At 41.5% G+C, this 26,004-nt stretch overlaps 1 protein-coding gene across 2 annotated transcripts in view; it reads right to left on the bottom strand.

The window, feature by feature from the left end:
- The window catches only part of LDLRAD3 (low density lipoprotein receptor class A domain containing 3), a 105,593-nt gene that overhangs the window by 55,261 nt on the left and 24,328 nt on the right, over positions 1-26,004 (bottom strand). The window contains exon 2 of one of the 2 annotated variants that reach the window (XM_058829490.1): positions 16,148-16,294. In XM_058829490.1, coding sequence (XP_058685473.1) covers positions 16,148-16,294 — 147 coding nt within the window. The remainder of the gene's footprint in view (positions 1-16,147; positions 16,295-26,004) is intronic. The other variant, XM_058829491.1, reaches the window with a different exon arrangement.

Here is a 26,004-nt window from a genome sequence, read left to right as displayed (position 1 = left end):
TGGCCCTCTGAAGAGGTCATGTAGCTGCACGTTCCTGAGCAGAGTGAACGTGCAGCCAGAAGTGATGGTGAGCACTGCAAAAGCCACTGTTTCAGGGATGACAAGGACAGGTCACAACATCCTCAGCTGCTCTGGCCACGAAGGGTACAAAGCACATCTGGGACATTCCCTTGAGCTACCACAGTAAAACTGTAAGTAATATTTAATGTTTGCCCACACCTGGAAGAAAATCATGCTGGAATAACCAAGAACAAAGTCAAGTTTCTGGAAAATGAATCCTCTTCTGTATAAAGCATACAGATACTCCACCAAAAAAGAGGGAGAAACCATTCAGGACAATTATCTAATGTAAGTATTACTTAGAAAAATATCTGGGGATAAAATGTTTAACTGAACATTATATAACTATCTATCTTCTCCTCCAGAGACAGCAGCCAGAGAACAAGAAAATTCTGTTTTAGAACAACTGTTCATAAAAACACGCATACTAGTAACCACAGAACAAAAAAAACCAAGGAACTAAACACCTTCAAATTATCTCTAAGTCTCCCTTTTCTATAGCCCACTGATTTTATTTTGTTTTAACTGGAGGGCAGGAAAAAATAACAAACAAAACCCAAATGCAGTTCTCTATATCTGCAACAGACACAATATACAAACCAATCCAAATTCAAATTTATACTTCATTAGAGACCCTAAGAATATAAAAGAGCATTTCAACCACCAAGGTGATTCTCTAGTCACTCAGTCAGTTGCTCACTAGACAGGTCTTGCTCCCAAACAGAACTTAGTTTTCCAAGTTCCAACTCCAGACACAAAATGCATTTTTCATATGCTGTACAAAAATGCAGGAAAAATGAGAAACCGGTAAAGGTTTAGTCCAAGTCATGTAGTTTGACTCTGGAGAACTCTGAGGAATTTCAGCTTTATTTTCAATTTGGCATCCTTGTCCCCTGGCATAGTTTTCCCAAGGTTTTTAAGTGGTTCTTGGTCACTGCTCATAAGGCTCTTATGGAAAGAACAATCATTTCTTCCAGAGCAGAAACCTACCTTCCCATTCTGAAGGGTCTCTGGAAATATCCTAAACATGAAGGGCTATCATCTTCTTCAGGTCTTTGGCACCCTAACAAATAACATATATATACCAGGATCATGACAGCCTATAGCACATGCAAGTCATGTCCTGCACTACCCCAGCATTCCTCTGCAATTCCAACTCCCATTACATGACTGTTATGAAAATAATTTTCTTCTCCTTTGCTCATCATTGTGTCTTCTACTGCACAGGTTTCATGTTTTCGGGCAGATCTGTATGTGAGAAGCTTTATGTTTATCTAACAGCAGCTATCTATTTGGCTATTTTGGTGATTTCAGCCTCAATATGCTTTCAAGGACAGCATTGTCTTTGCAATCTATATTCCTCTCTGCTACACTTGGTTGAAACAGGCTCAGGATAATCAAGAATTACAGGGATATCAGGAAATGACAGAAGAGAAGTGAAAAAAAGGACACAGGCAAATTGTTTGACGTTATTTACCAAGGTATTACAAACAGCTAAAGGAAAGGGAAAGGAGGAAGTTGGTTGATTTTAAAGGAACAGGCAAGTCCTCCCAAACCCATGTTTCCAGAAAGAAAGAAAAACGAAGAGACCACACATTGGACAGGAAGGGGTGAAATACAGCAAGAAACCACAGAGCAACTTACAAAACTGTGGCAAAAGAAAGCTACTCAAATACAGATCCTGTCTGGATTCAATATAGCAAGTACAAAAAACACCCCAAAAATCCGCCATTCAACCAATTTGTGAGCCTATGGCAGAAAGGATTAATTCATTCCAGTTCCTCTCTTCATTTGTTACCTACCCGTGGCAGAAACAACACAGGACTGGAAGATTAATGTGAATCTTTATTTACATTACACAAAAGGGAATCACCATGGTACTTACCATGAACTTGAGGAGCCTCCTGTGACTTCATTACCCATGGGAAGAAATTGCACTTCACTAAAACATTCTCTTCATCTCTTAAAGTTCAAGCATGAAGCAAATGGTGAAGATGGCAGAGAGCTGCTGGCCACAGTACAAGTTTGCCAAATGTTCCTTCCAGGTTGCTTTGCTTAAGCTCGAAAAAACTATTTTGGCAATTGTACGTGTGAGTGCGTGAAGTCGCTCCTTATGCTACACAGAACCCAATCCTCCCACCCTCTTCTTTCAAAGCTCTAAAAAAATACTAACTTCCCATCAGGACCAGTAGTACACTCCACTGAGGATATGACAGTTTGCAGGCACAGCTCTACAGCAGTGACAGAAAAACATTTTGCTATCTTTAGGATCTCAAGTGTGAAACTGTACTATTTTTACAAATGTGTAATCCGTTTTATTATTTCTCAGCAGAGATGCACAATAGCAGAGAAAATTTGGCATATACTGTGTAAATCCTTATGCTGTATATAAATAATGCTCTTGAATAAAAGCAATTTTGATACTCATTGCTACAGTGACTTGGAACCTGATTAGAAGGTTACAACTGATCTGCAATGGGCAGGTGATTTTTCTTTTCATAGATGGAATAGTGAAGATATTAAATGCATTTTATAATTAACAGTATTAACTCTAAGTTTAACAAGACCAAGTGCAAGGTGCTGTACCTGGGTCAATGAAAACCCTGGTGTCAAGACAGGCTGGAGGGTGAGTGGACTTAGAGCAGCCCTGCCAAGAAGGATGTGGGGATTCTGGTAGATGAGACTGGACACAACCTGGCAATGTGCACCTGCAGCCCAGAAATGTATCCTGGGATGTATCCAGCAGGTTCTCAGCACAGGAGGGACGTTGACCTCTTAGAGGGAGTCCAGAGAATGAACCACAGGGCTGGAGCACCTCTCCTGTGAGACCAGGCTGAGAGAGTCAGTTGTTCAGCCTGATGAAGAGAAGGCTCTGGGGTGACCTTACTCTGACCTTCTGTAGCTGCAGGGAATCTACAAGAAAGCTGGAGAGGGACTACTTACAAGGGCATGTGATGATAGGACTTAAGCTGAAAGGGAGTAGTAGATTTAGATTGGATACAAGGAATAAATACTGTGAGTGAGGCACTGGAACAGTCTGCTCAGAGAAGATGCAGATGCCTCATCCCTGGAAGTGTTCAAGGCATGTTGGACGGGGCTCTGAGCAATCTGGTCCAATGAAAGGTATCCTGCACATGGCAGGACGACTGGAAGTAGATGATCTTAAGATCCTTTCCAGCCCAAACCATTCTGTGATCCTATGACCGTTACTGTTGAGCCAGCTTATCTACACCTCAAGCATGTCACAGCTAACTATAGTGCACTGGGCACTAATCGCTGCATGCAACATGCAAAGAGAGCATACAGCACGTACCCCACAAGATGTGGCCAGTAGGCAAGCCTATTTCCTTCTTTTAACTTTACAGACACTTCTGTTTTAAAATGTTTCTCAATTATTTTGTAATTTGAAGCGAGGAGACAAAATGTAGCAGATACAAGAGCTGACATTTTGCGACAACGCACAGATAGAAGTAAAATGCACAGAACTTGAGTATCTTTGAACTAAATCATTGCTTTAGAACCTCTCCAAGCAGCAATCAAGCAAAGTAACTTTATGCTGCTTCATAGCTACACATCTCAACTCAACAACGGATAATGATTTATTCAGCTAATCAAAACTTGATTACTTGCATGCGACAAGAGCAACTCTCCAGACAGAAACCACTGCGTGCAGATGCTGCATTATTGCAAAGCCATCAGCTTTTTCCTGACTTTGATAATGAACCACCTTAAACTCCTCTTCTGCTGTTAATTTAGATAAGGGATGCCACAGCCACATCAGACAACACTGTAAAACCAGATTCTTTTGATTAATGAGTGGCAAAATGCAGCATTCCAGTAAAGACTTTATGTGAAGGAGATAAAGGTTTTAACTTTAATTTACAAAGAAGGATTGGTTTGACAACAATATGTAACACAAGCTGGATGGCACCAGGATATCACTCCTTTCACCCCAAGAAATTATATAAACCCTAACCATGTAAAACAGTTACAGCTATTTTGTGTTAGTTAATTGCTGTTTAGACCCCACAGTTTTTTCAGCTCCTTTCCCCATGGGAAAGCCACTGCTACCAGCAGTCACTCAGCTGCCCCAGCACTGAAGGCAAATGCATCATTCGTTAGCTCACAGAGCTCTGGAACAGGGCTGTCCTGCAGAACAACACAGTGAAGTTTCACTTCCTCTGCTTGCTTTTTCCTATCTAGAAAAACACTGGCACTTGAGTAATATTGCCACTATAAAAAGCAACCAACAGTCCACTATGCCAGAAGTTCTCCAATTCAAAACAAAACCACTATTTAATTTAATGAGTTATGATACAAAGCACAACCATCTGCAGAGCATTCATTGCACCTACAAAAAGCCCTTGGGTCACTCTTGCTTTTGCTCCCTGTTTAACAAGGCAGGTGAGAGAGCTGCTATTCTTAAACTGCTAATGCAAACACACAGAAAAAAGAGCCTAAAACGTGCTTTATTTTAAAGGAAGCAATGTTATGGTTTTTTAAGTAGTGGAATTAGCCCAGTAGGAAGCATCAGAGGTTGTCTCCAATACAGTAAACTATCAACAACTTACATGAGGAATATTTACACTAGTTAGCAGTAAGAGAGAAAGGACAATGCTAAAGCCAAAAAAGCCAAGGGAGTCTTGCTGCCATGAAGACTAAATGGCTTCCTTCAAAAAGAGTGAAAAAAGAAAGCACTTCAGAGCTGAATTACTATAAGTCAGTGGCCTTTAATTCTTGCCAGAATAAGGCCCTAAAGTAATCTTTCATACTCTAGGAGTCTTTTAGTCCTTCAAAATCACCACAAAGCAGAGATGGCAGAGGGAAGCACAGACAAAAACCTTGGTTTTCAGACATTCAGTAAAGCAGTTTCTCACTAAGGAAATTATTTCAGAAGTTACTACTCAGTAAAACAACCTGAGCAATAACATCATAACAAAGGACAAAATAAGCACAATTTCAGAGTTGTTAAGCTATTCAGGATGCAAACAGGCAGGACAGAACACCACCACCCTTAAGGCACTTCAGTAGCAGTGCTCCTCAGGAACATCTGTGTGTCTGATGGGCTACAATCCCTCACTCCATTCTGGGATACTACCTACCTGTTCTTTTTCTTTCAGCTGTGCCACTGATTCCATCCAACTGTTAAACCTGCCCAATTCCAAGCTCTCCAACTGGGCTATTTACTGACCCCCATCAAGAGGATTAAATAATTAGCACCACAAACCCTCTTGATCTCCCTGCATAAAAAGCTATCAAACATAAGCAGCTATTGCACTTGCCCTTACTCATGTGTAATTGAGTTTCAAAGGAAACATTCTCCATGGTCACTTAATTACAAATCTCATTATAACTACTAAGTATTTGGTTGCTTAATCATGGGTAACAACAAGAGCTAATTCCAGTTTGATATTCCAAGTTTGAGAGCCATCTGAGTAAGTGGCAAAAAGATCAGCAGCTGCCTTACAGAATCTTCCCAATTAATGCCGATGCTCATTTCACGCGTTATTTAATATCCAGCTTTGCTTAAGAATTCTGATGTTTTTTACTTACCTGCAAGAAATTTTCCAGGTCAACCAGGATATGACAGGAAGCAGCAAGAAACACAGGAGACTAAAAACCACTCAGTGATTTTGAGATGTGACTAGATATCCAGAGGTCTTCCATGTGTATATGTAAACCTACTACAATACAACTACCTTTATTGAGAAATTCCTAGATTTCTGCTATATATTCTAGTTATCTAGAAAAAGAGGTGTTAATTTCATTAGATTTTTAAACATATTATTACTGGGTTGTAAGTACGTACAAGACAACTAAAGATAGGTTTTGTACCGTTTTCTACTATTGCTGTTTGCACACCACCTGACAGCCTGGAATCCTAGCACATGACAATGCTTTCTCCATTAATACACAAAATCTACTTTGATAGTAGCTTTTCATTGCCATGATCCTTCCAGGATGCTAATTCTAGTAGAATGCTTCTCTCTTCCTAAGTTCAGGCCCTGCTGTTAGATTTTCTCATTCCATATATTAACACACCATCCCCCGAAAGTTGTCAATATAAAAAAAAAATCCGTATTTTTAGTCCTGTAAGGGACCCACCTGTCTAGAAGAGGCAAGGGGATCTTTGGCAAAGACTGGCCAACTCAGTGAGCAGGCTCTAAACTGAAGGACTCAGGGTGTGAAGTAGCAATGCTCACTACATCACATTCAGCTGGGGAATAAGCCAGGCCAACCACAGCGACAACAAATGTTCCTTATCTGACTACCAAGATGAGATCCAGAAGGAAAACCATCTCAAGGGTATCTATAGTTTTGGTGGATCCTCCTGCATCCCTTCCTCCAGGGAAACCTGCAGGAACAATTACCTCTCTGAAATGGCTGTACACCAACACACACAGCACGGGGGAAAACCAAGCAGAATTAGAGATCTGTGTGCACATTCTCACTGCAGTTACACAGACATGGTGGGGCAGCTCAGATGACTGGAATACTGCCATGGATGGCTGCATCCTTTTTGGGAAAGACAGGCCAGCAATGTGAGGTGGTGGAACTGCTCTTGACATGAGAGAGCAACTGGGATGTACCAAGCTCTGTCTTGGGCTGGGCGAAGAACAAGACAAGAGCTTACAGTAAGAATTCAGGGACAATGTGGGTGCCACTGCTGTGGCTGTTTGCTACAGGCCACCCTGTCAGGAAGGGGAAGTCAATGAGGAATTCTCCAGTCAGCTGGAAGGAGCCTCGCAGTCACAGGCTCTGGTGCTCACAAGGAAATTCCACCACCCTGATCTCTGATGGAAAAACAACTCATGTGGGCACACAGGAGCCCAGGAGGTTCCTGCAGAGTACTGCTGGTAACATTTTGACACAGGTGGTGGAGGAGCCATGGAGGAGAGGTGTTCTGCTGGACCTTGTACTGATAAACAAGGACTGGCTGGGCATATGAAGACTGGGGCTCAGCCTCGACTGCAGTGACCACGAGACGGTGGAATTCAAGATCCTGAGTGGAGGAAGCTGGGCATTACCTGGAATTACAGCCTGGACTACATGAGAGCTAACTTCAGCATCCTCAAGGCCAAAGGAATCTGGAGGAGAATCTTATGAGTTATGGCCCTAGAAAGTAGAAGGATCAAAGAGAGCTGGTTAATACTCAAGAAGTGTTTCCTCCAACCTCTGGATTGTTTGATCTCTTATTCATAGGGATGCACCAAAGGGGGCAGGTGCATCCCTGTGAGTATGAAATCAAGTGAAAAGGGCAGAAGACCTGCATGACTGAGCAAGGAGCTTCTGGTAAATCTCAAACAAAAAGAAATATTATGGAATGTGGAAAAAGGGACAAGCAACTCAGGAGGAACATGGGAGCAGTGTCAGAGTAGACAGGGAAAGCAGTAAGAAAAGCTACGGTCAATTTAGAATTAACTGGTAATGGATGCCAAGGACACCAAGAATGGCTTCTTCAAGTACATCAGTAGCAAAAAGACCAGAAAAAGCCTTTTTTGCTTCAGTCTTTACTAAGGACAGCCCTTGGGAATCCTAAACCATGGAGGCAAGAAAAAAAAGTCTGGATAAAAGCTGACTTTCCCTTGGCTGAGGAAGAACAGGTTAGAGATAAGGCAATCTTGACACCCACAGATCCATGGGCCCCAATGCAGCATGTGTTAGAGATGCTATTGCTAAGCCAATCCCTGTCATCTCTGAAAGATCATGAAGAACAGGAGAGGTATTTGAGGACTAGACAAAAGCCAATGCCCCTCTACCTTGCCCTGGTGACACTGTGGTGGGAGTACTCTGTCCAGAGCTAGTGCTGCTCAGAGAAGTTCTAGTCTCCTCCTCTGGAGATACTAAAAACCACCTGAACATGATCCTGTACAACTGGCTCCAGGTGAACCTGCATTAGCAGGGGGGTTTGACCCCCCTTCCAATTCCAATCATTCTGTGATACTGAGATCTGTGACTCCTCTTGTTTCCTCTGTAAGCATTGAAAATGCACTAGATGGAGATGTAGCGTAAAGCAGGGCACCACAAAAATAGACTGTTAGTCCTGTTTACAAGTCAAATTCCCAGATCACACTCTCAAACAAATGCCACAAGCCTCACACTTCCACCTTTCATATAGATATTAGGACTACTCAAAGTATTCAATCTGCTGTAATTATACTAGTTATTTTAACATACTGTTTTTATATTAATATATTTATTATTTACCTTTTTCATTGTGCCTGTATCACCCTCCTTCATGCTCACAGGGGATCACAGAGCACTTCAAATCTGTCAGTATTTGACAGCTAGCTCCGCTGTTTGTATCAACCATTTGTCTGTCTTGGGACATATCCATTTGCAGCAGAGGCTTGTCATCACCTCCACAACTGCACAAAGACAATGACCAAAGTTCACAGCCACCTAACCATCTGGTAAGGACTCTGAACCTTATCACAGCCACTCCACACTTCCCAAAGTAGCAGACAGATTTGATGAAATAAAGACTACAAGTTCAGCTCTAATACTTTTGAATTGTATTACAATCATAAGGTTGTAACAAAATCCTCAGATGTGAAAATGTGATTTCCATGCTGGAGTTACCCTTTTAGGATTTTTTGGGTTGGACACTAAATCACTTACTTGCAAATAAGCAACTAATGAATGAATACTTATCTTCCCCAAAATGTAGTGAGCTTTGATACAAGACCACTTCACAGCTATTGAGCTCACACTGCCTATAAGCTGTTCACTAGCAAGACATAATACAACTTATCAGCAATAGCAACTTCTCAAAGCTAAAAAATGCACCTGGACAGCAGCTACAGACTGCAGCAGCTGAGACACCTTCACCTTTATACATGATGGAGCAGTCCAAAAACTTGTTGCACATATGCAATGCTGGATCTTTATCCCAGGAATCTGAGAGTATCTCTTCAAAATATCACCCTGCCTCTCCTCTCATCTTCTGTAGAATTACTCTTAGTCTACACTTAATTAATGCTTTAAGAATAATTTTCTGGGGCTACTGAATATTAATTCAAAGTCTGTAATCTTTACTGATGGGTAAGATTAGTCCTGCCCAAGTCCTGGCCCACTGCTGTATTTCTAGATCTCAACTGGTTTAGACAATCCCTTCTGAATGGGGCAGACATTTCTTTTTAACAAAACACCACATCTCATTCTTCAGTGCACTGAGCTCTGCCTGTTGAACTGAAAGCCTAGTATTTAAAAGGATGGGAGCCAGAGTTACTTTGTGCCCTTTGTTCCTGTACATGAAAGCCATTCATTAGACTGACCCTGCTGAGTGGTTAAATCCAAGCAAAATGTCTTCAGCTGTAATAACTGTACTATCATAATAAGCACTTATTAAATGCATTATAAAGATTGCAGAACTCATTGTCTCTACAAGAGTTTTTTTTTCTGTCTTTTAAAGAGGCTACCAAAGTTGGTTACTTATTCCTAGCAGTGTGAAAATCATTATTTTGACTGCTCTCACAGCAAACCTTAACACAAGGTTAGGACGCACATCTAAATTCAGACTGTCATCAGAATGATTTGAGTTGTTAGTAATGACCATTTAATACTAAGTTTTGCTTTTGCCTCTATTATAATTTTGGGACTTACAAAGGGAAAAGCACGCACACATTGTGTGTCAACTTGTGAGCTTCCTGTAGAGCAGACTCAAAGCATGCTCTTGATTGAGGGCAAACCCATGATTTACCTTTTTTTTTTTTAAAGCAGTGAACAGCAGAAAATCTAAAAGCTGCCTTCTGAAATTTACCCTACATCAAAGAGGGAAGGACAAGGCAGTCTGACAGTCCTCATTTGAGGATTCCAAGCATATGACATGGCTTTGAAGCTGCTGCAGTCCCCACTCAATCCACCTCCTTCTTATTTCCCGTGCCAGTAAGTGTAGGAGTTCTTGCACTCAAGAGCTTCTCCAATGACAGACCAACTTCCTCAGACATGACTTTGGTTTCAGTAGGATTTATTTTTTTTTTTTAAATACTTTCCAGCCCTCAGATGCAGTTGTTAAAAAAGCTACCTTTTTTGTAGAAACTGAATGCAATTAAGTCAGTCAAAATTCAGCTGAAGAAAAGCTAGCTAATCTGCCTTTGTTCTCCAAGAGTTTCAGTTTCCCAAATGAAAGGGTTTAGATCACAGGAAAATATTCTTCACGTGATCTAGGAAACCCGGGCTACTAATTGCAGAGCGTGGGTTTTATTTGGCATTCCTGTGAAAAGCCTCCTTCTCTCTCCCCCACGGCCGCGTGTAACTGATCATTAGGAACCCGCGGCCTCGCTGCTGCTCAGCGTAGGGAGCTCCAACACCTGTTGCAAGTGAACACCAGAGGGAGCAGTAAACACTTGTCTGGTAAGAAAGCTTCATATCGGAGATGGAAATAATAAGGAAAGTAAGGTACAGCAAACCTCGGGGTAACTTAAAAATGGTTACTGTGGGCTGCATTTTCAAACTACAATATACTGCTAATCCAGTTTAAGTCCCCAGCAGTGCAGAGACAACAAAGATTTAGAGCAAGCATGCACATACAAACACTTGGAATGACACAGGCTTACTTGTGCCACATCACCAACCCCGTGACACCAGATCTATAAAATTTTCTGAGACTATAAAGCATTTATACAAAACTCTGTGTGCATTTAAATAGATTAAGTGGAAATGCAAACATACTCAACATAGAAAAGGCAGACACAATGGAATGTGACAAAATAGGTCATGTTTATTATACATAAACACACAATTCCAACTCTACAGGCTAAAAGCAAGAACATAGTTAAGAGACACACAAGAGAAGATGAAATAAAAGATTAATAAGCAAGCATATCAACAATGAACAAGTAATTACAGGACTATCTCAAATGTTATTCACTTACCTGACAAAGACAGGTAATGGTTGCAAAACCAGCAATAGAAGCATGGTCACAACCGTAACTGGAACACGTTCCTACCTCCCAGCTTCACCCTGGCACTATGGCATGCAGCCTACCAGGTGCAGCAGTTCCTATGGTGTTTGTCACCAGGCCCCTGGCTTCAGCAGGGGTGCCCAGGGCTTCCATTCCCTGACACAGAAACAGAAGTGTTCTTACCGGATCTACCAGACGCTTGGATTAAACTGGTTTCTCAGATTGCTCAAATACAAGTCACAGTGTTCAGGACCATGAGAGTTAGCCTGCTGCTGTGAAATTGTAGAAAAGCTTCACCCACCACACCATGCTGAGTGCAAGCCAGGACTGCAGGTATTGCAAAACCTTCAGTTCTGATTGTGTTCCCTCCAAGCACATGAATCTCGGGCAAAGAGACAAAACAGACCCTTAAGTGGAAGCATGCTTGGCAGGTGGCTTCAATACCTGTCTGGGGAATCCTAATTATAGTGGACCATTTTCATGCAGCACTTCATTTAATAAAGACATTCTCCCCATGGAGGAGACTTGCTCTGTCTGAAGGACGATCAGAGCAAGGTTTGATGACAATGGATTGCTGGTGATGAAATGAGCTTTTTATTACTACAGTTCTGGATGTTCCTACAGACCAGCTCTTGCTAGCCATCCCAGGAGTGTGCAGGCAGTGCATCCTTACAAGCATGGATGATGCCCCATTTTTCAGACACCTATACAAGCCAGTCACAGCTTTTACCACTGACTCAGAAACCTGCTTTACCTTTATGTTCATGTTGAATGAGCAACAGTGCCAAACAGAAACAAGTGAGACGGAGGTTTCAAATGTGAGAACACACTGCTCCAAGGCTATCTTTGCACAGTTTTTTTCTAGCCCATAGACTACACTCCTTAGCCCTTGGATTAACACAGATAGTCACTCGTTCACTGTGTGCCACTATTTGCTCATAGCTGAACATACAAATTTGGCATCTCTCAGAAGAGCAACAAAGGAAAATCTAGACTCCTGGGTATTTGGTATGTCTCTAATTCTGGCTGCTGTCATGCCAGGCACTTAGCGTGGATGATGTGCCATGCTCTGAATCCTCACCATCTGCTGCTTGTTAGCTGACAAAGGCAGCACATGCCATCTCCCCACTAGCTGCTGCTCATTAGTGACAAAAGCCATTCTGTGTTCACAATGTTCTCTCTGTAATAATCTAACACAAAGATGTACAAAGAGCAAAGGAAATAGGAAACAGAGATGACAGAGTAAATTATGAGCTTAACTAAGAATATTAGTGCACTCTTAAATCTCAAGATGAGAATCCTTCCAAGAGTGAGACACAGGTCTTGGCTCCAAAGGAATAGGTCAGCAGTAGGTATAAAAGTCAGCACTAGAGATAATCCATTTACCTCAAAATGTTTTGAAACAAGCAAGCACACATTTCCAGGCTCCTTCCATTCAGGCTCTCTATTTTGGAAAATTTTGTATCTTCCATATCTGATAACAGAAATAACTGAGTGCTGAGAGCATGCATCTCCCAACCTGACCAGGGCAAGCACTAACCCCAGGTATCTGTAATACCTGGTATGCAACCAGACGAGGATCTAGGATCTATGCAATCAATCCCTCCAAGCTTCACAGCAAAGTCCTTTTGGTAAAGATTCTGCATTTTTAAAGAAGAGCCTCAGCTTCCTTTAAAAATCATCCACACAGGTGAAAAGCAGTAGTAACAGGAACACTTCAAAGAAATGTGCGTGACAGATAACTGGACTACATAGGTTGAGGAGCAATTCAACCGATGAGAAGCAGAAGAAAGGGGGAACTACAAAACAGTTCTCCACTGGGAGATACACTGATGACAGCAGTTTACTCAAACTACAGAGAACTGCAAGTACTCACAAAACATTCATATTGATAGAGTAAATTAATCTTCTTCAAGCCCAATTAGTTGCTAGAAGGAAAAAACAAAGTGAGGTTTTTCTTGAAGAAGTAGTTCTTATGTACAACAATGAGAAGTCACTGTTTCAGCTTACTCCCTCCCTTCCATACCTTTCCTCAACCCTTGTCCCCAGATAAAACCAGGTAACATTTTTCAGTCATCACATCACCATTAGAGAAGGCAAGAGTATGAGAAATGCTCTGTGCACTAAACAGCACAAAGACAGCTGGCATGGGACATGTTAAGGTGACAGGCAAGCGCACAGAGGAAGCACAGATGATGACAGATGGTATGTGGGTACGTGGGCTCTGGCAAGTGTGGGAAATGAAGGAATGGCCACAAGCAGAGTGACATAGTTAACAGAGATGGTCCTGCAGAAGAGGACACAGAAAAGAGTCAAAAGGAAGAGTGGGAAGATATAAGACATGAATGGACAATGTGCCGGTAATTCTGCTTTGCATTTTATTCCCTCCTCACAGCCAGACCATCACTTTTCCACTTGCTGGCCACAAAAAATGAGAACCAGACCCAGAGTTCAAAGTTTTCCTGTTTAAAGGGGGATAGACAGGATGAAATGCTACAACAATGGAACTGATAAAATATTATCGGACATCCACATTCAACTGTAAGACAAATCAGAAGAGAAAGCCTTCCCACATAACCACACGTGTATGACTACTTCCTCATGGTCATGCCACAACACAGCATACTCATCTTCACAACAAATGAGCCCTGAAACCAAGCTCCTACTCACACACAGACATTTTTAAGCAAGGTTAACACTTTTCAATGTGAAATAGTTACTTGATGAGGAATCACAGACAAAATAGCTTAAGGTACACCTGTTGAGTAGTAACACACTGGGAACTCAGCTATCTCATGCTGCTAAGGCAACTCCTATGGCTTTGCGTTCACCATCAACAGCTCAGCTACTGCAAAGCAAAATCAGCAGAAAACAAAGAACTAATTTTGCTGCAAGGTAAGCTTTAGGAAGTAGAGCCCTGTTCCAATGGAAGGAAAGTAACAAAACATAGATTAAAATTATTTTAAAAATAAAATTTTATACCTATAGGGCTGCTTTTCAATGCCTTATCTCTGAGCTAGGAACAAATCTAACACCAGATTTGGTCTGTATAAGCCAATCCAACTTCTGATTACTTTGTAATGTAAAAGACTGGAAACACTACAAATGTGGAAATCCAAATGAGCACTATCTCCATTCTGTTTTGGCTTATCTGACCTGTTAACAGCAGGCCAGTATAGGATTCACATCCATCGCTCTCCCTGCTAGTGTCTTTTGTATGCTAATTTTACATTTGTGAGGGTGGTCCAATAGCAGATAGATGTATGGCAAGATGAAAGAACAGTGTAATTATCTCCATCAATTTGTATAGGATCAAAAGGATGCTCATCCAGGAAACTGTCAGCCAATCAAGCCAGATAAAAGTATTTGAAAAAAAACCCAGGAAGGACAGTTCTGCAGCAACTTAACATTCATAGTTGCAGCATAGCCTACATCACTGAAGTTTATTTGAGTCTGTGGTGACAAGAACAGCTTTTATGAACTGCCATTTTACAGCTATTTATATTTTATTGTCAGTTACTATGTTTAATACTGTCAGTAACTCGCCAGACCCAACTGATTTTGGTAAGGAAGTTTTTGAACAGAGAGACACAAAGCATATTTTCTTTTTACTGATTCCTGAGTAAATACCCAGTCCAGCCTTCATTAAGAAAATCTTCATAAACATCATCTAATTGTATCAAATGAAACAAAACTTATGCAAGGCAGACAAGAACAACATTCTTAGAGACACAAAAACTCCTAGTGTGTATCCTATAAATGCAAGGAACTACTGTCAATCAGCTTGTTTTAAAAAGTAGAAGCACACACCAAAAGTCACGCCGGCAGTCTATTCAGGAGCCAAGTAATGAGGAACCTGAGTCATACAGCAGTTGTCATGAGGAACACTGCACTGAAAGGCACAGGTTGAACTTTAGATATTTTTCTTCTTGCCAAAGCTCCCACTGATATAGCTTCTGCTAGGGTTTAAACAAATCTGCATGACACCAATCAATCCTTGTAACAGGCCTTTCCTTGAATGTTAACATTTAAGTGTGAAAAAAAAATTAACCTGTCTTCAGTGTTGCAACACAAGCCTGATGCCTTAAAAAGACTGCAAAGCATTGGACACTTCATACAGATAGTTTTAATTCTTTAGAAAGCGAGCAAAGCTCACTGGCTTAAAGCAAAACTATATATGGAGATTTACACAGCACCGTTATTAAAGCCCCATTATTTAAAACTGATGGGATTACTGGGGTTAAAGAAGAGGAATCATGTTTTAACAAGCAAGAGCATTTAACAACACATCTCTTTCTAGTCAGGTAATTTGAAAGAAGCTATTCGTTTTTCCTTCTGTTCTATCAGCAAAGCTAATTCTGTCTTGGAAATGTCCTGGGAAAGGTAAGCTTCTTATAAATTCAGTTTAAGTGTAATAGAGAGACCACATTTGCTACATGAAAGCCAGTAACCTCTCAGAAATTTCTCAGTTGCTCTAGAATCACATGAAATTTGATTTGTTTCGCTCTCAACTGGATTTCGAATCACAACATTATGCTACAGCATAATTTTGCTGTCTGGTTAATACATGTAAGCTAGAAAGTTTCATGTTATGGCTGAGTAACATTAACTAAATCTTATTTAATGCTATGGAAAAGATGAAATCACAGATGAGAACCAGATCAGACTTTTTAGCTCTCTAGAACTAGAAGTTCTTTAGGAAGGATTAAAACTTAAAAACTTCCAATTAGCAAATCAATTTAGCCTATTTTTTAGAAGGCTATTGTTAAAATTCATAGAGTTAAGAATTGCATTTTGATTAGAGAGAGCAAAAATCACAGGACACAGTCAACAATTTTGAATTGGAAGGCACCATCAAACCTAGTGAAGGTCAACTTACAGCACTACACCAGTACATGCAAGATCCCTAAAAATCACAGAGCATCATGGAAGAATCAGAAGTCAAGTCCATCTCAATTTATCCATCTGTTCAGGTACCTCCCCAAGTGCTCTATTAAAACTGGACACTGAAGAACATTAAAGACCTGAAACAATAAAGCCTGTGTGTTTTTTCCAACAAGATCTAAATGAGAAAAGTGGCAGCAGCTTTGTTCGTTCTCTAACACAGAACACAGCAGTAACACTAGTTAGCCAAGCCCTGTGATGAAAAGCATGATAAGGTCATAGGAACGGTCACTTACGGCATTCCTTCTCATCACTGTCATCAAAGCAGTCTGGCAGCCCATCACACTGCCAGGCCCCTGGGATACAGCGTCCATTACTGCACATGAAGTTTCCAGGAATGTTGCATTCATTCGTGAAGTTATTCCCAGGCAACAGTTGGCTGTCTGCGGCAAATGAAAGAGAGGTAAGTTTATTGAGGATTTAACAAAGGCAGCAAAAGCTGTCACTGAGCAAGCTGTTTATCAGTGGTTGAATGAAGATGAAACAAATGGACCCTGACCCTGATTATTTTGTCATTATCCTGGTACTTAGTAGGACTTTCTTTTTCTTAAATTCTCATTTTATCTGTTTGCGATTCTCACACATGATTTTGCAGATTTCCTCTTGTTATTTTCTTCCGAGAACACACATGCAGCCGCTATGCTTGTCAAAGCCATGTTTGTTTAAAAAAAACTCTTTCTTCTTCACAGGGTCAGTCTAAACAAAAGTAAAACAGACAATGCTACATGAACTCAGCTCTATCCTCCAATGCTTTTGTCAGATTAGTACTTGCAAAATACTTCGTTGTTGTTGTGAATAGCCAAGGGTTATGCACAAGGTAACACACTGACTAATTCATACTAGGTTTTCAATTAAGTTTTAAACATAATGCTGCTGATCAAAGTTAGAATTGAGCTTCTTGGTGTGAATACAGTCCCCTGGCACAAATCTGTCCGCAGGCCAGACAGGCAGCTGGCACACTGAGTCTGCCAGGCTGAGGGGGCACAGTATCAGGATACTGAGATCAAGAGAACAGTGAAAGAAAGAAACTTAAGAGATTTCCCTCCAAGGTTAGACACAGCACTAGTCAGCCATTCCAGTCTACCATTTTTCTCACTTTTGTGCATTGTCTTTTGGAACACAGATATCACAGAAGCGCGAACTTGAGTGAGGGAAGGATAATGACACTCAGTGGCTTTAATAAGCATCAAAATGGCATGACCTGTCACAGAGTTGGGGGAAGCTGCAAGACAAGGAAGAGAGTGAGAAAAATAGTATAATTCCCCTTGTCTTCCTGTCATATTCCAGACTAGTCCCAGGCAACATGCACTTGAGAAGGCAAAAACCCCAGAAATACAAAGCTTCCCAGGTAAGGATGGAGGGGGTCACAAAAACATGTCCCCCCTGCTAACCTGCATACCTTCATGGTTCAGAACCAGGAACAGCAAGCTAAGATGACACAAAGCTTATCTATTTACCTATCAGTTATCTATTTTGAGGATAACCACATTATTTTTGGAACTCTGGGGCAATGGCAGAGCTGTAGTCAGTTCCCTCCACTGCCCATTCCTATGCCATCTTGCTTCCTGTTACTCTTGGAGTCCAACTCCTTCCTCTCCCAGGAAAGCCTGAACAACAAGGGCAAGGAAAACTATTACGAACACAACATGGCGAATGCCCCATTCTTCAGTGCTGCACAGGGTACAGTGCAGATCACAACTGCCACTGTAAGATTTTTCAGGTAAGACCTTTTGCCTAGCTCATTCCTGAAGACCCAGGGAGGAATCTGCTTTGTACAGGCATCTTTGGAGAACACATCTACCAAAATAGTAAGTTTTATAGCATGATTAGTGCACGAGGCTTATCAGAAACTTCTGAATCAGCCAAATGTAGATTGTTTCCTTTCTCCCCCACAACGTATCAAAATGCTCCATCCATGACACAGGCAAAACCGCTAAGTTTCACATCACTATTTCAAAAGACACGAGAGGAATGCTTCAGGGAGGTAGTCTCTTTAAACCTATGTCTGTCTCAAACAATGTATTTCCTTTCAAATGTTATTTCTTGCAAATGACTGACTTTCCTGGGGATGTTTCAAGAATCTGCCAGCACAGAGCAGATACCTTAATGGAAATTTGCCCTGAGCTGTTAAAAGACAATGTAGTTCAGCAAAAAAAAAGGTGGAAATAAGGTCTCCAGAGACACCTGTAACTCTCCTGCTGTATCTAGCACCTTAAAGGAAGGAAGTGACAGCCATCAAAAAGCATGCCCAGGCATGCAGCTGGCAATTAGATACCTTTTAGCAGTGTCATTCAAACCTCAGTTTCATTCCCTGGATCACTGTTCTTCCCATGGAGAAACAGCAGGTCTGCTCTCTACACTGCGAGAGAGCACACTGGAACAGGGTCAGCTCCAGCCCAGTCAGGCAGGGCCCTTACTGCTCCCTGCAGCTCCTGGGGAAACACTACACCCACTGATGCCTGAGTCCCTGACTTGAAATCAGCAATGGCAACAGCTCGTCCTTCCCTAAAAAAGTCCCTGTTCCTTTTAACAACTCCTTTGAATAAATGCCATACCTATTAGATTGAAGCAACATTCCAGGAACAGGTATCAAATTTTGTTAGCCAGTAAGTTGTTTACAGGATTTCCTTTGTCATATAATAACCTTATCCTCAACATTCTTTTAAAGCAAGGATGTATTGCTAACCCTTTCACCGAACAAAAAAAAGATAGCAGCAGATCAAGATACTTGCAGACAGCCCTACCCAAGCTTTGCTGTGGAATGGCAACATGGGAACTCTGACTCAATCCAGCTTCAAAGCAACAAATACTTCTCTTAAAACATGATCTTCATCAGCTCCTAGGAGAGTTGTATGTTGTAGACAGCAATTTGAGAGTCACAGCCAATGCATCTAGAAACTTGTTTTGTGCGTTACTCCACGCCCAAAAAAACCACTGTGTCACCCTGAGAATCAGGCCTTTAAATATTGTTTTCATAATTTCTAGCCACTTTCCTAGGAAAGTAACTACAAACATAGGTGTTTATACATTCCATTAAAGATATGCCTTTTCATGGATGTCTCTCACGGCCAGTGTGGTTGGGAAGGTGGTAACCTGACTATCCAACCCCTGGTCGTTGTCGAAAACATATAAATACTGAAAGAACAAATAAACTTTCTTCTTCTTCCATCACACTTCGAGCTGCGTCTGTGTGAATCATTTCGTGTCTGACAGTGACATCATTGGTGGATAAAAAAACTGTCAAAACAATGGCACATGTGGAACTGTTTTAAATGGTATTACTCCTTCTGCTTCCCTCACACTTTGCAAGTCTCTCCTAATGGATTTAAAAAAAACACTCAAAGAAATTCTCAGCGCAGTCCTCAGTTCCCAGCCCTCAGGAATGTGATCTTCCTCCCCACTCAGCACACAGCCCAGTGCAGGACTGCACACACACAAGGAGTAGCAGTGTCACAGACACACTCAGAACAGACATGGAAAGGACCAAACCACATCATTGTGTCCATTTTTCTAACAAGGTCCATAAAGATGTCAGGTTTTGTGTAGCCAACTTGCCTGTTGGCAGGGGCAGAAACTCCTTCAATCTGGCACAGCTGGCATTCCCATAGTTGACATATTTACCCTGCAGCCTCTGATTAATTTTGAATTCAACCCAAATAAGAGCTACATGGATGTGTTCAGTTAAGTAAAGGAGGAAGGAAAGAAGGGGAAAGTAGTCCATTTTCACTGCAACACATTGCTCACTTTAAGCAGCATACCATCTGGGCTGCATATAAAAAAATGGACTCATGTTTCACTCTGAAGGGGACTGAGTAAGGAAAATCAATCTGTTTTAGCAGCCACTTCCAAAAATGTTGGTATCTAAATATTTAATATTCCCTGAAAAAGAATCAGGGAAAAATAAATGAAAGGACAAGTCATACTGAGCAAGCACTTCACACTGTATTAAGAAAGCAAGTCAAGGATATCTTTCACAAAACCACCTTTACCTGAAAGCACTCCAGAGAATTGTGCACATTACAGAACAGATCATTACTGATCACACAGCTCTGTATCAGAAAGTATAATCAGTAAGAGCAGGCAATCAGCCTGGCCAAGGAGGTTTTGAGGAAGAAATACAGAACACTTACGTGTTCACTGCCCTCATGAACAATGCCAGTAACATCAGCCTCATGGCAAAAAGGATCTATCACCAAGGATAAAGTATGAACTCTTCATTGCCAAACCTTTGTCATGTCTTTTGTGGGGATCATGGGATCTTCACAGGATGCTTTCAATGGATTACTGCTTAAAGTTTTTCATATGTGAAGATAATTATTTTGATCAGGCTGCAGTTGTGAGGCTGAAGGGTTACTGATGATACTTTCCTGTCACACTATGCACACATTATTCTCCATACTCATTTTTAATTTCTGCTGAAACCCTTGCCAGGTGTAAATCTACATCAGGTTTGATTTAAGCACAACAGAAATCTGTTTTAACTCTACTGAAATCTGCAACATGTAATGAAAACAAATGAAGAGAGACTACAGCAAGTCAGTAACTGGAATTTGGAGCAAGATGGCATCCAAAAGACATACCTTCAATACCTGCCAATATTTGATCACCAGCAACACACATCACAACTAAAGATAAACCAGCAATATTAGCAGACTTGAACAGACATTTTTTTATCTTCCTCTGTCATCTTAGAAGACAGCAAATAAGCACTATCAAGTGACTGGAAGGCTATTACAAGATTTGATTCCTCAGAGAACACAAAACTACTTCCAAATACTTACACTCAGGTCCTGTTGCTTCAGTGAATTTAGCCCCTCAGGACAGATGTTTCTTTTCATACTTCTTTATGTTGACATGAAGCATGTGACTCACTCCATGTCTACTTTATAGAGATCTACGAATGCAGGTGATGCACTCAGAGGAGGAACTTAAAAGCTGAGCACAAAGAAAGTGCTTTGCTTATAAACTTCAGTTTAACATGTGCATGCACAAACTTCACTGGCAATAGAAGTACACTGTCAGCAAGGCAACACCACAGGCATTAAGATAGACTTGGATTAATGCTCACTGCACTGAAACAGAAGGCAAAGACAATTTGTGCTTATGGGAGAAAGTCAGGACTCGCTCATGCAGTCAGCCAGAGAGACTGTGGGAAAGACTTGTTCAACCTCTTTATTACACTTTACCCCTTGTTAAAATGAAAACAAGGCACTAGCTTTGAAGAGGAAGGTGCCCATACTGAATTCAAGCATGTAGGGTATAAAAAGATTGCTCATTAACAGCACCAAAAAGTAAGGAAAATACATCAATGAGGGTGAAGCTTACTTTCTATCTCTCAAATAAACACTTGTTATTACCCAAAAAGTTGTTTGTAGCTCAATGTTTATAAGTGTATCATGTAAATCAGGAAAAATGCCAGTCTTCAATTTGATCTGCTTTCCTATGCACTGCTGCAAAGGTCCTTACCAGAACAGAAGAAAAGCATGCCAGTGCACATTCAGACTGGCTTTGGGAAGCAAAGAATAAGACAAGCGCTCTCTTGCTGTGCAGTGAAACCTCTGACAACACCTAAGCCATCTGCCACAAGTAAAGGACACCTGCCACTAATTATCTGACAACTTAAATCCCCTTGAACAGTTTTAATCCCTATCCTCCCCTATCCTCATCTAAACTGCCTGATGATTACAGTGCTTATGCTACATTAGAAGTTATGAGGATTATTTGTAAAGGCAGATTGACAGTCCCACAGCGATACAAGTGCTCAAAAATGTTTCTTCACTGGAGCAGCAGGTAATTAGTGATTATTCAAGGAACTGCTCATTGATCAGGTCTGACTTCCCCTCCTTCAGTTTTCCAACTGTGATCCATGAGATGCGGTATATTTGGTATCTGGCATTTTCAAGATTTAAAATGGATCAGAGTCCTAGCCAAAAGATCAGAAACACCTACAGTAACTTCAAATGAAACGCTAAATATTACTAAGGCAAGTCAAACACAATGGGAAAACCAACCCTCTCAGAGCACTAAAATGGATAGCTTCTTTTAATTTAGACAGCAAAACTACTGTGGCGAGGAACTCAGGCTACTATTCCATCATTCACCCATTAACGCCTCACTGCAAAACCTGCCTTTGTTGGTGAATTAATCCATCATAATCCATCCCCACCATAAATAATACAAAATGCATAGAACTGAGTATCTTCTTCTAAATATCTAAGAGCATTAGTTGAAGCAACTGGCACATTCCCTGTAGTAGGTGGCTGCATTTCAGCACTTAGCCATGCAAGCACCTTAATTAAATATAATCTTCCAAACCATTCCCTATTAAACAACCATTTGCTTTTTCCTTTTAACAACACGTGCAGGAAGTGAGCCATGGTGAACAGGCTTAACTTTAATCCTGCACCCTTCATGGCTGGATTCTATATTTGGGGGACTGGGCATTTCACTAAAGCTTCCACATTTGCTTGTCTCAGCAGCAGTGCAGCTGCTTGAGTACACACCAAAAATACATCCCCCAGGTCTGCAGACTCTTGGCACACTTAGTGTGGTGGAAGGGAAACAGGCTATGGGCCGTTAACAGTGCAGAGTGAACACAGCTCCAAACTAGTGCAGGTTCAAACAGAAAAAGGAAGCAGAAACAAATGAGGAAGGAATGCTTTAGATTACTGAAGTGTGTGCACCTTGGAAGACGAGCATTCTCCAGTAAGAAGGTCAAATGGAGATCTTATGCTGTTCTTATCCAAGCTAGAGCTACCCACACTTTTCTCTTTGCTTCCTTTAAAAAGCAGCAAAGATAAAAACATTTTATTTCTAATACCTTTGAAGGACACCAACTATGTAAAGTCTAACACAAGCAAGTGCCAGATTCTGAACTTGGGACAGGGCAACCCTGGTTGTGTCTATAGATCAGGAAATGAGAGGCTGCAGAGCAGTGCTGTGGAAAGGGCCCTGAGGGTCCTGGACTATGGGAAGCTGGACCTGAGCCAGCAGTGCCCTGGCAGCCAGCAGGGCCAACCCTGTCCTGGGGGGCACCAGGCCCAGCATCACCAGCCAGGCAAGGGTGGGGATTGTCCCACTCTGCTCTGAGCTGGGGCAGCCTCACCTCCAGTGCTGGGGGCAGTTTTGGGTGCCAGAATATAAAAATGACATAAAGCTATTAGAGAGTGTCCAAAGGAGGGGCACGAGGATGGTGAAGGATGTGGTGGGAAAGCCCTGTGAGGAGCAGCTGAGGTCACTTGGTCTGTTCAGCCTGGAGAAGAGGGGACTGAGAGATGACCTCACTGCAGTCTCCAATTTCCTCCTGAAGTGAAAAGGAGAGGCAGGTATTGATATCTTCTCTCTCTCGTGACCAGGACCCAAGGGAACTGAAGTTGTGTCAGTGAGGTTTAAGCTGAGTATTAGAAAAAGTTTTTTCACCCAGAGGTGTTTGGGCACTGGAACAGGCTCCCCAGGGAAGTGGTCACAGCCCCAAGCCTGACAAAGCTCAAGAAGTGTTTGGACACTGCTCTCTAGACACAGGGTGGGATTCTTGGGGTGTCTTGTGCAGGGGCAGGAGTTGAACTTGATCCTGATGGGCCCCTTTCAACTCAGCATGTTCTATGTCTCTATGGCATGCTTCTGTAACACCACCCTGAGGAAAACATCATTTCTGTCTTCACAAAAACAAAGGACTAAAGGATTTATGCAAAATAATCCAGAAAACCTGCAACAGATCTTAGGGAAGAATTTAGATTTCATTATTCCTGTCCTTCATTTAACAATGCATTTGTAATTACTTGGCATCAGTTTTCATATCAAACAGATGCACCTATGAGAAATTAAATGGGGAGTAGGGGTAAACAAGGAGATAATAAGTTCATGTGATCCATCACACTACTCCAATTTCCCCAAAAACAGGCCAAACTGACATTCTGCTCAGAAAATACTGAGATCATGCCTGAAATGTGAGAGCAGCAGGACTGAGACGGATTCATTCAGCATCAAATTTAAAGGAGTAACAGAAGAGCAACAGAAGTGATGAAAAAAACCCCTTCAATTTAGCAAAAAGCATGATGGGTATTTTATTGTTTTCCTAAAAATTGGGAGGGGCTGGGTTTAAATTTACTCACATGATACTCTATGCCAATAAAAAATCTGCCTACCACAATTAAGTTTAAGTTTCCCAATCGGAATCAGAACATTTGCTTTCAAAGATCAAAAGCTTTTAATTGCCCTTTGAGACTTGTTTCTGCAAGGACTTTTTCTGTGGTGTGCAGATGCAAGACATTATAAAGAGCTGCTGTTAACCACATTTTCTTGCTTAAAAGCATGTATTGAATTACCTGCATTTCAGGGCCTTCAGAGAAGATGGTTAGCTGTGCAAATTCATCTAGGCCTTACACATGATGTAAGAAAAATCCCACAGTTGTTCTGTCTGGAGAAAACAACTGAATTCACTATTAGGTTTTCTCCTCCCAGGAAAGTGGTACTTCAAGCTGCTCTGTTGTGTCACATGACAATCACTTCAAGCACTGCTCCAATGAGAAGTAATCACAAGGACTGGCAGAATTAGGCTGTAGGCTGTGAGGCTGTAAAAGTGTTAATTCTCTGAAAAACACTAACTCCATAATGCCAGTTGCTCTAGGAGCATTTCACCAGGGCAGTGGTTAAAGCATGCTCTAACTTATGGGTGGAAAAACCACTGGAGTCCTTTGGAGTTGGTAGCTGATACTGGACACACACCCCCCTCTTTTACATCCCAGCATACTAAAACAACAATACCCAAATATGCAGCAGTACAAAAATACAGAAGGGGAGGAAGAATGCTTCAGCAGGATGATAACAAAGTATCATCTTGCCTCTTCTTCAGCTCGGCACTTTTAACTATATTAAATATTAATATTTAATTAAAAATATTTTAACTGTATTAAATATTTCTGTAGTCTTGTATCTCACCACACAGATCAAACATAGAATCTACCTTTGCAAGTGAATGAGTTTAAGCAAGAGCTAAGTGTTACAGGAAAAACAAACAAGCCACTATAAATAGATACCATTAACTTGTAAGCAAAAGAATGTTTCAGCCAGCAAGGGGGAAAAGACCCACCATACAAAATGACGTCTGCAACTACAGAGACCATAGAGTCCAAGCCCATGCAATAATGGCAGTATGGAATGGTATCACTGGTCAGGGGCAGAAACACCATGTCAGACTTTTCTATGCTGCTTTCAGTACGTAGCTGTGATTAGCTAAAGGTGCATATCCTCAACGGTTCAAGCTGATTTAAATCACAGCAAATAGCCCCATCTTTCTCTAACCCTGGCCATAAATTCCTGTCTTCCTCTTACTACCCAGTTGCATAAACTCTACCACAGGTGAGCAGCAAGCCTTAAAAAAAAGTTAACCTAGATCCCATAGTTCTCAGTGTTGTCTGAATCAACCCACCACAAAGTTTCAAGAGCTTATGCCATCACAGAACAGAGAGAAAGGAACATACATGCCCCTCTCCGGATTAAGAGCACAAGGACTGAAGCCTTTTCTCAGGCCAAGTCAGGTAACCTAAAGCAAATATTTCTGCCATTTTCAACTACAGTAGACACCACTTAGTCTCACAAAGTTGCTTGTCGTTAACAATTATGCCATGATTACTTCTTTAGGCAGCAAAGTTTTCAAGAGCATTAATTTCTCCTTGGTAGCTGTCTTCTCCAGGAAGGAAAGCTGTCTGTCAGAACCAAACATGCCACTCTGTGCCCCAGCAAACATGTTTCCCACACTTTGTTTCCCACAGAAGGCTTCCCACACTGACATCTTACTGGGGTCACAGGAACTTTCCTGCCTGACTACCCAGGACTGACTCTGGCAGTCACACTCCTACTACCAGATACTTTCACTGCTGGGACTGTGGGTGGCTCCAGTGACGCAATGGGCACACTTGACTCTCTGCACACCCCACACTCACACTATCAGACAAGGTTTCCTTACCACATTATACTGGTTTCCCATAATACACTCCCAAATCTCTGGTTCCTTTAAGTAATTAAATCATGGTGCGTAACCCAAAACACCAGCTCGAGCTGGTGCCTCTAGAGAGCAAGCCCGAACAAAGGAATC

This window comes from Poecile atricapillus, chromosome 1 (assembly GCF_030490865.1).
Source record: "Poecile atricapillus isolate bPoeAtr1 chromosome 1, bPoeAtr1.hap1, whole genome shotgun sequence".
NCBI lineage: Eukaryota > Metazoa > Chordata > Aves > Passeriformes > Paridae > Poecile > Poecile atricapillus.
The sequence above is the reverse complement of the archived record's forward strand: the minus strand, read 5'-3'. Positions and strand labels throughout refer to the sequence as shown.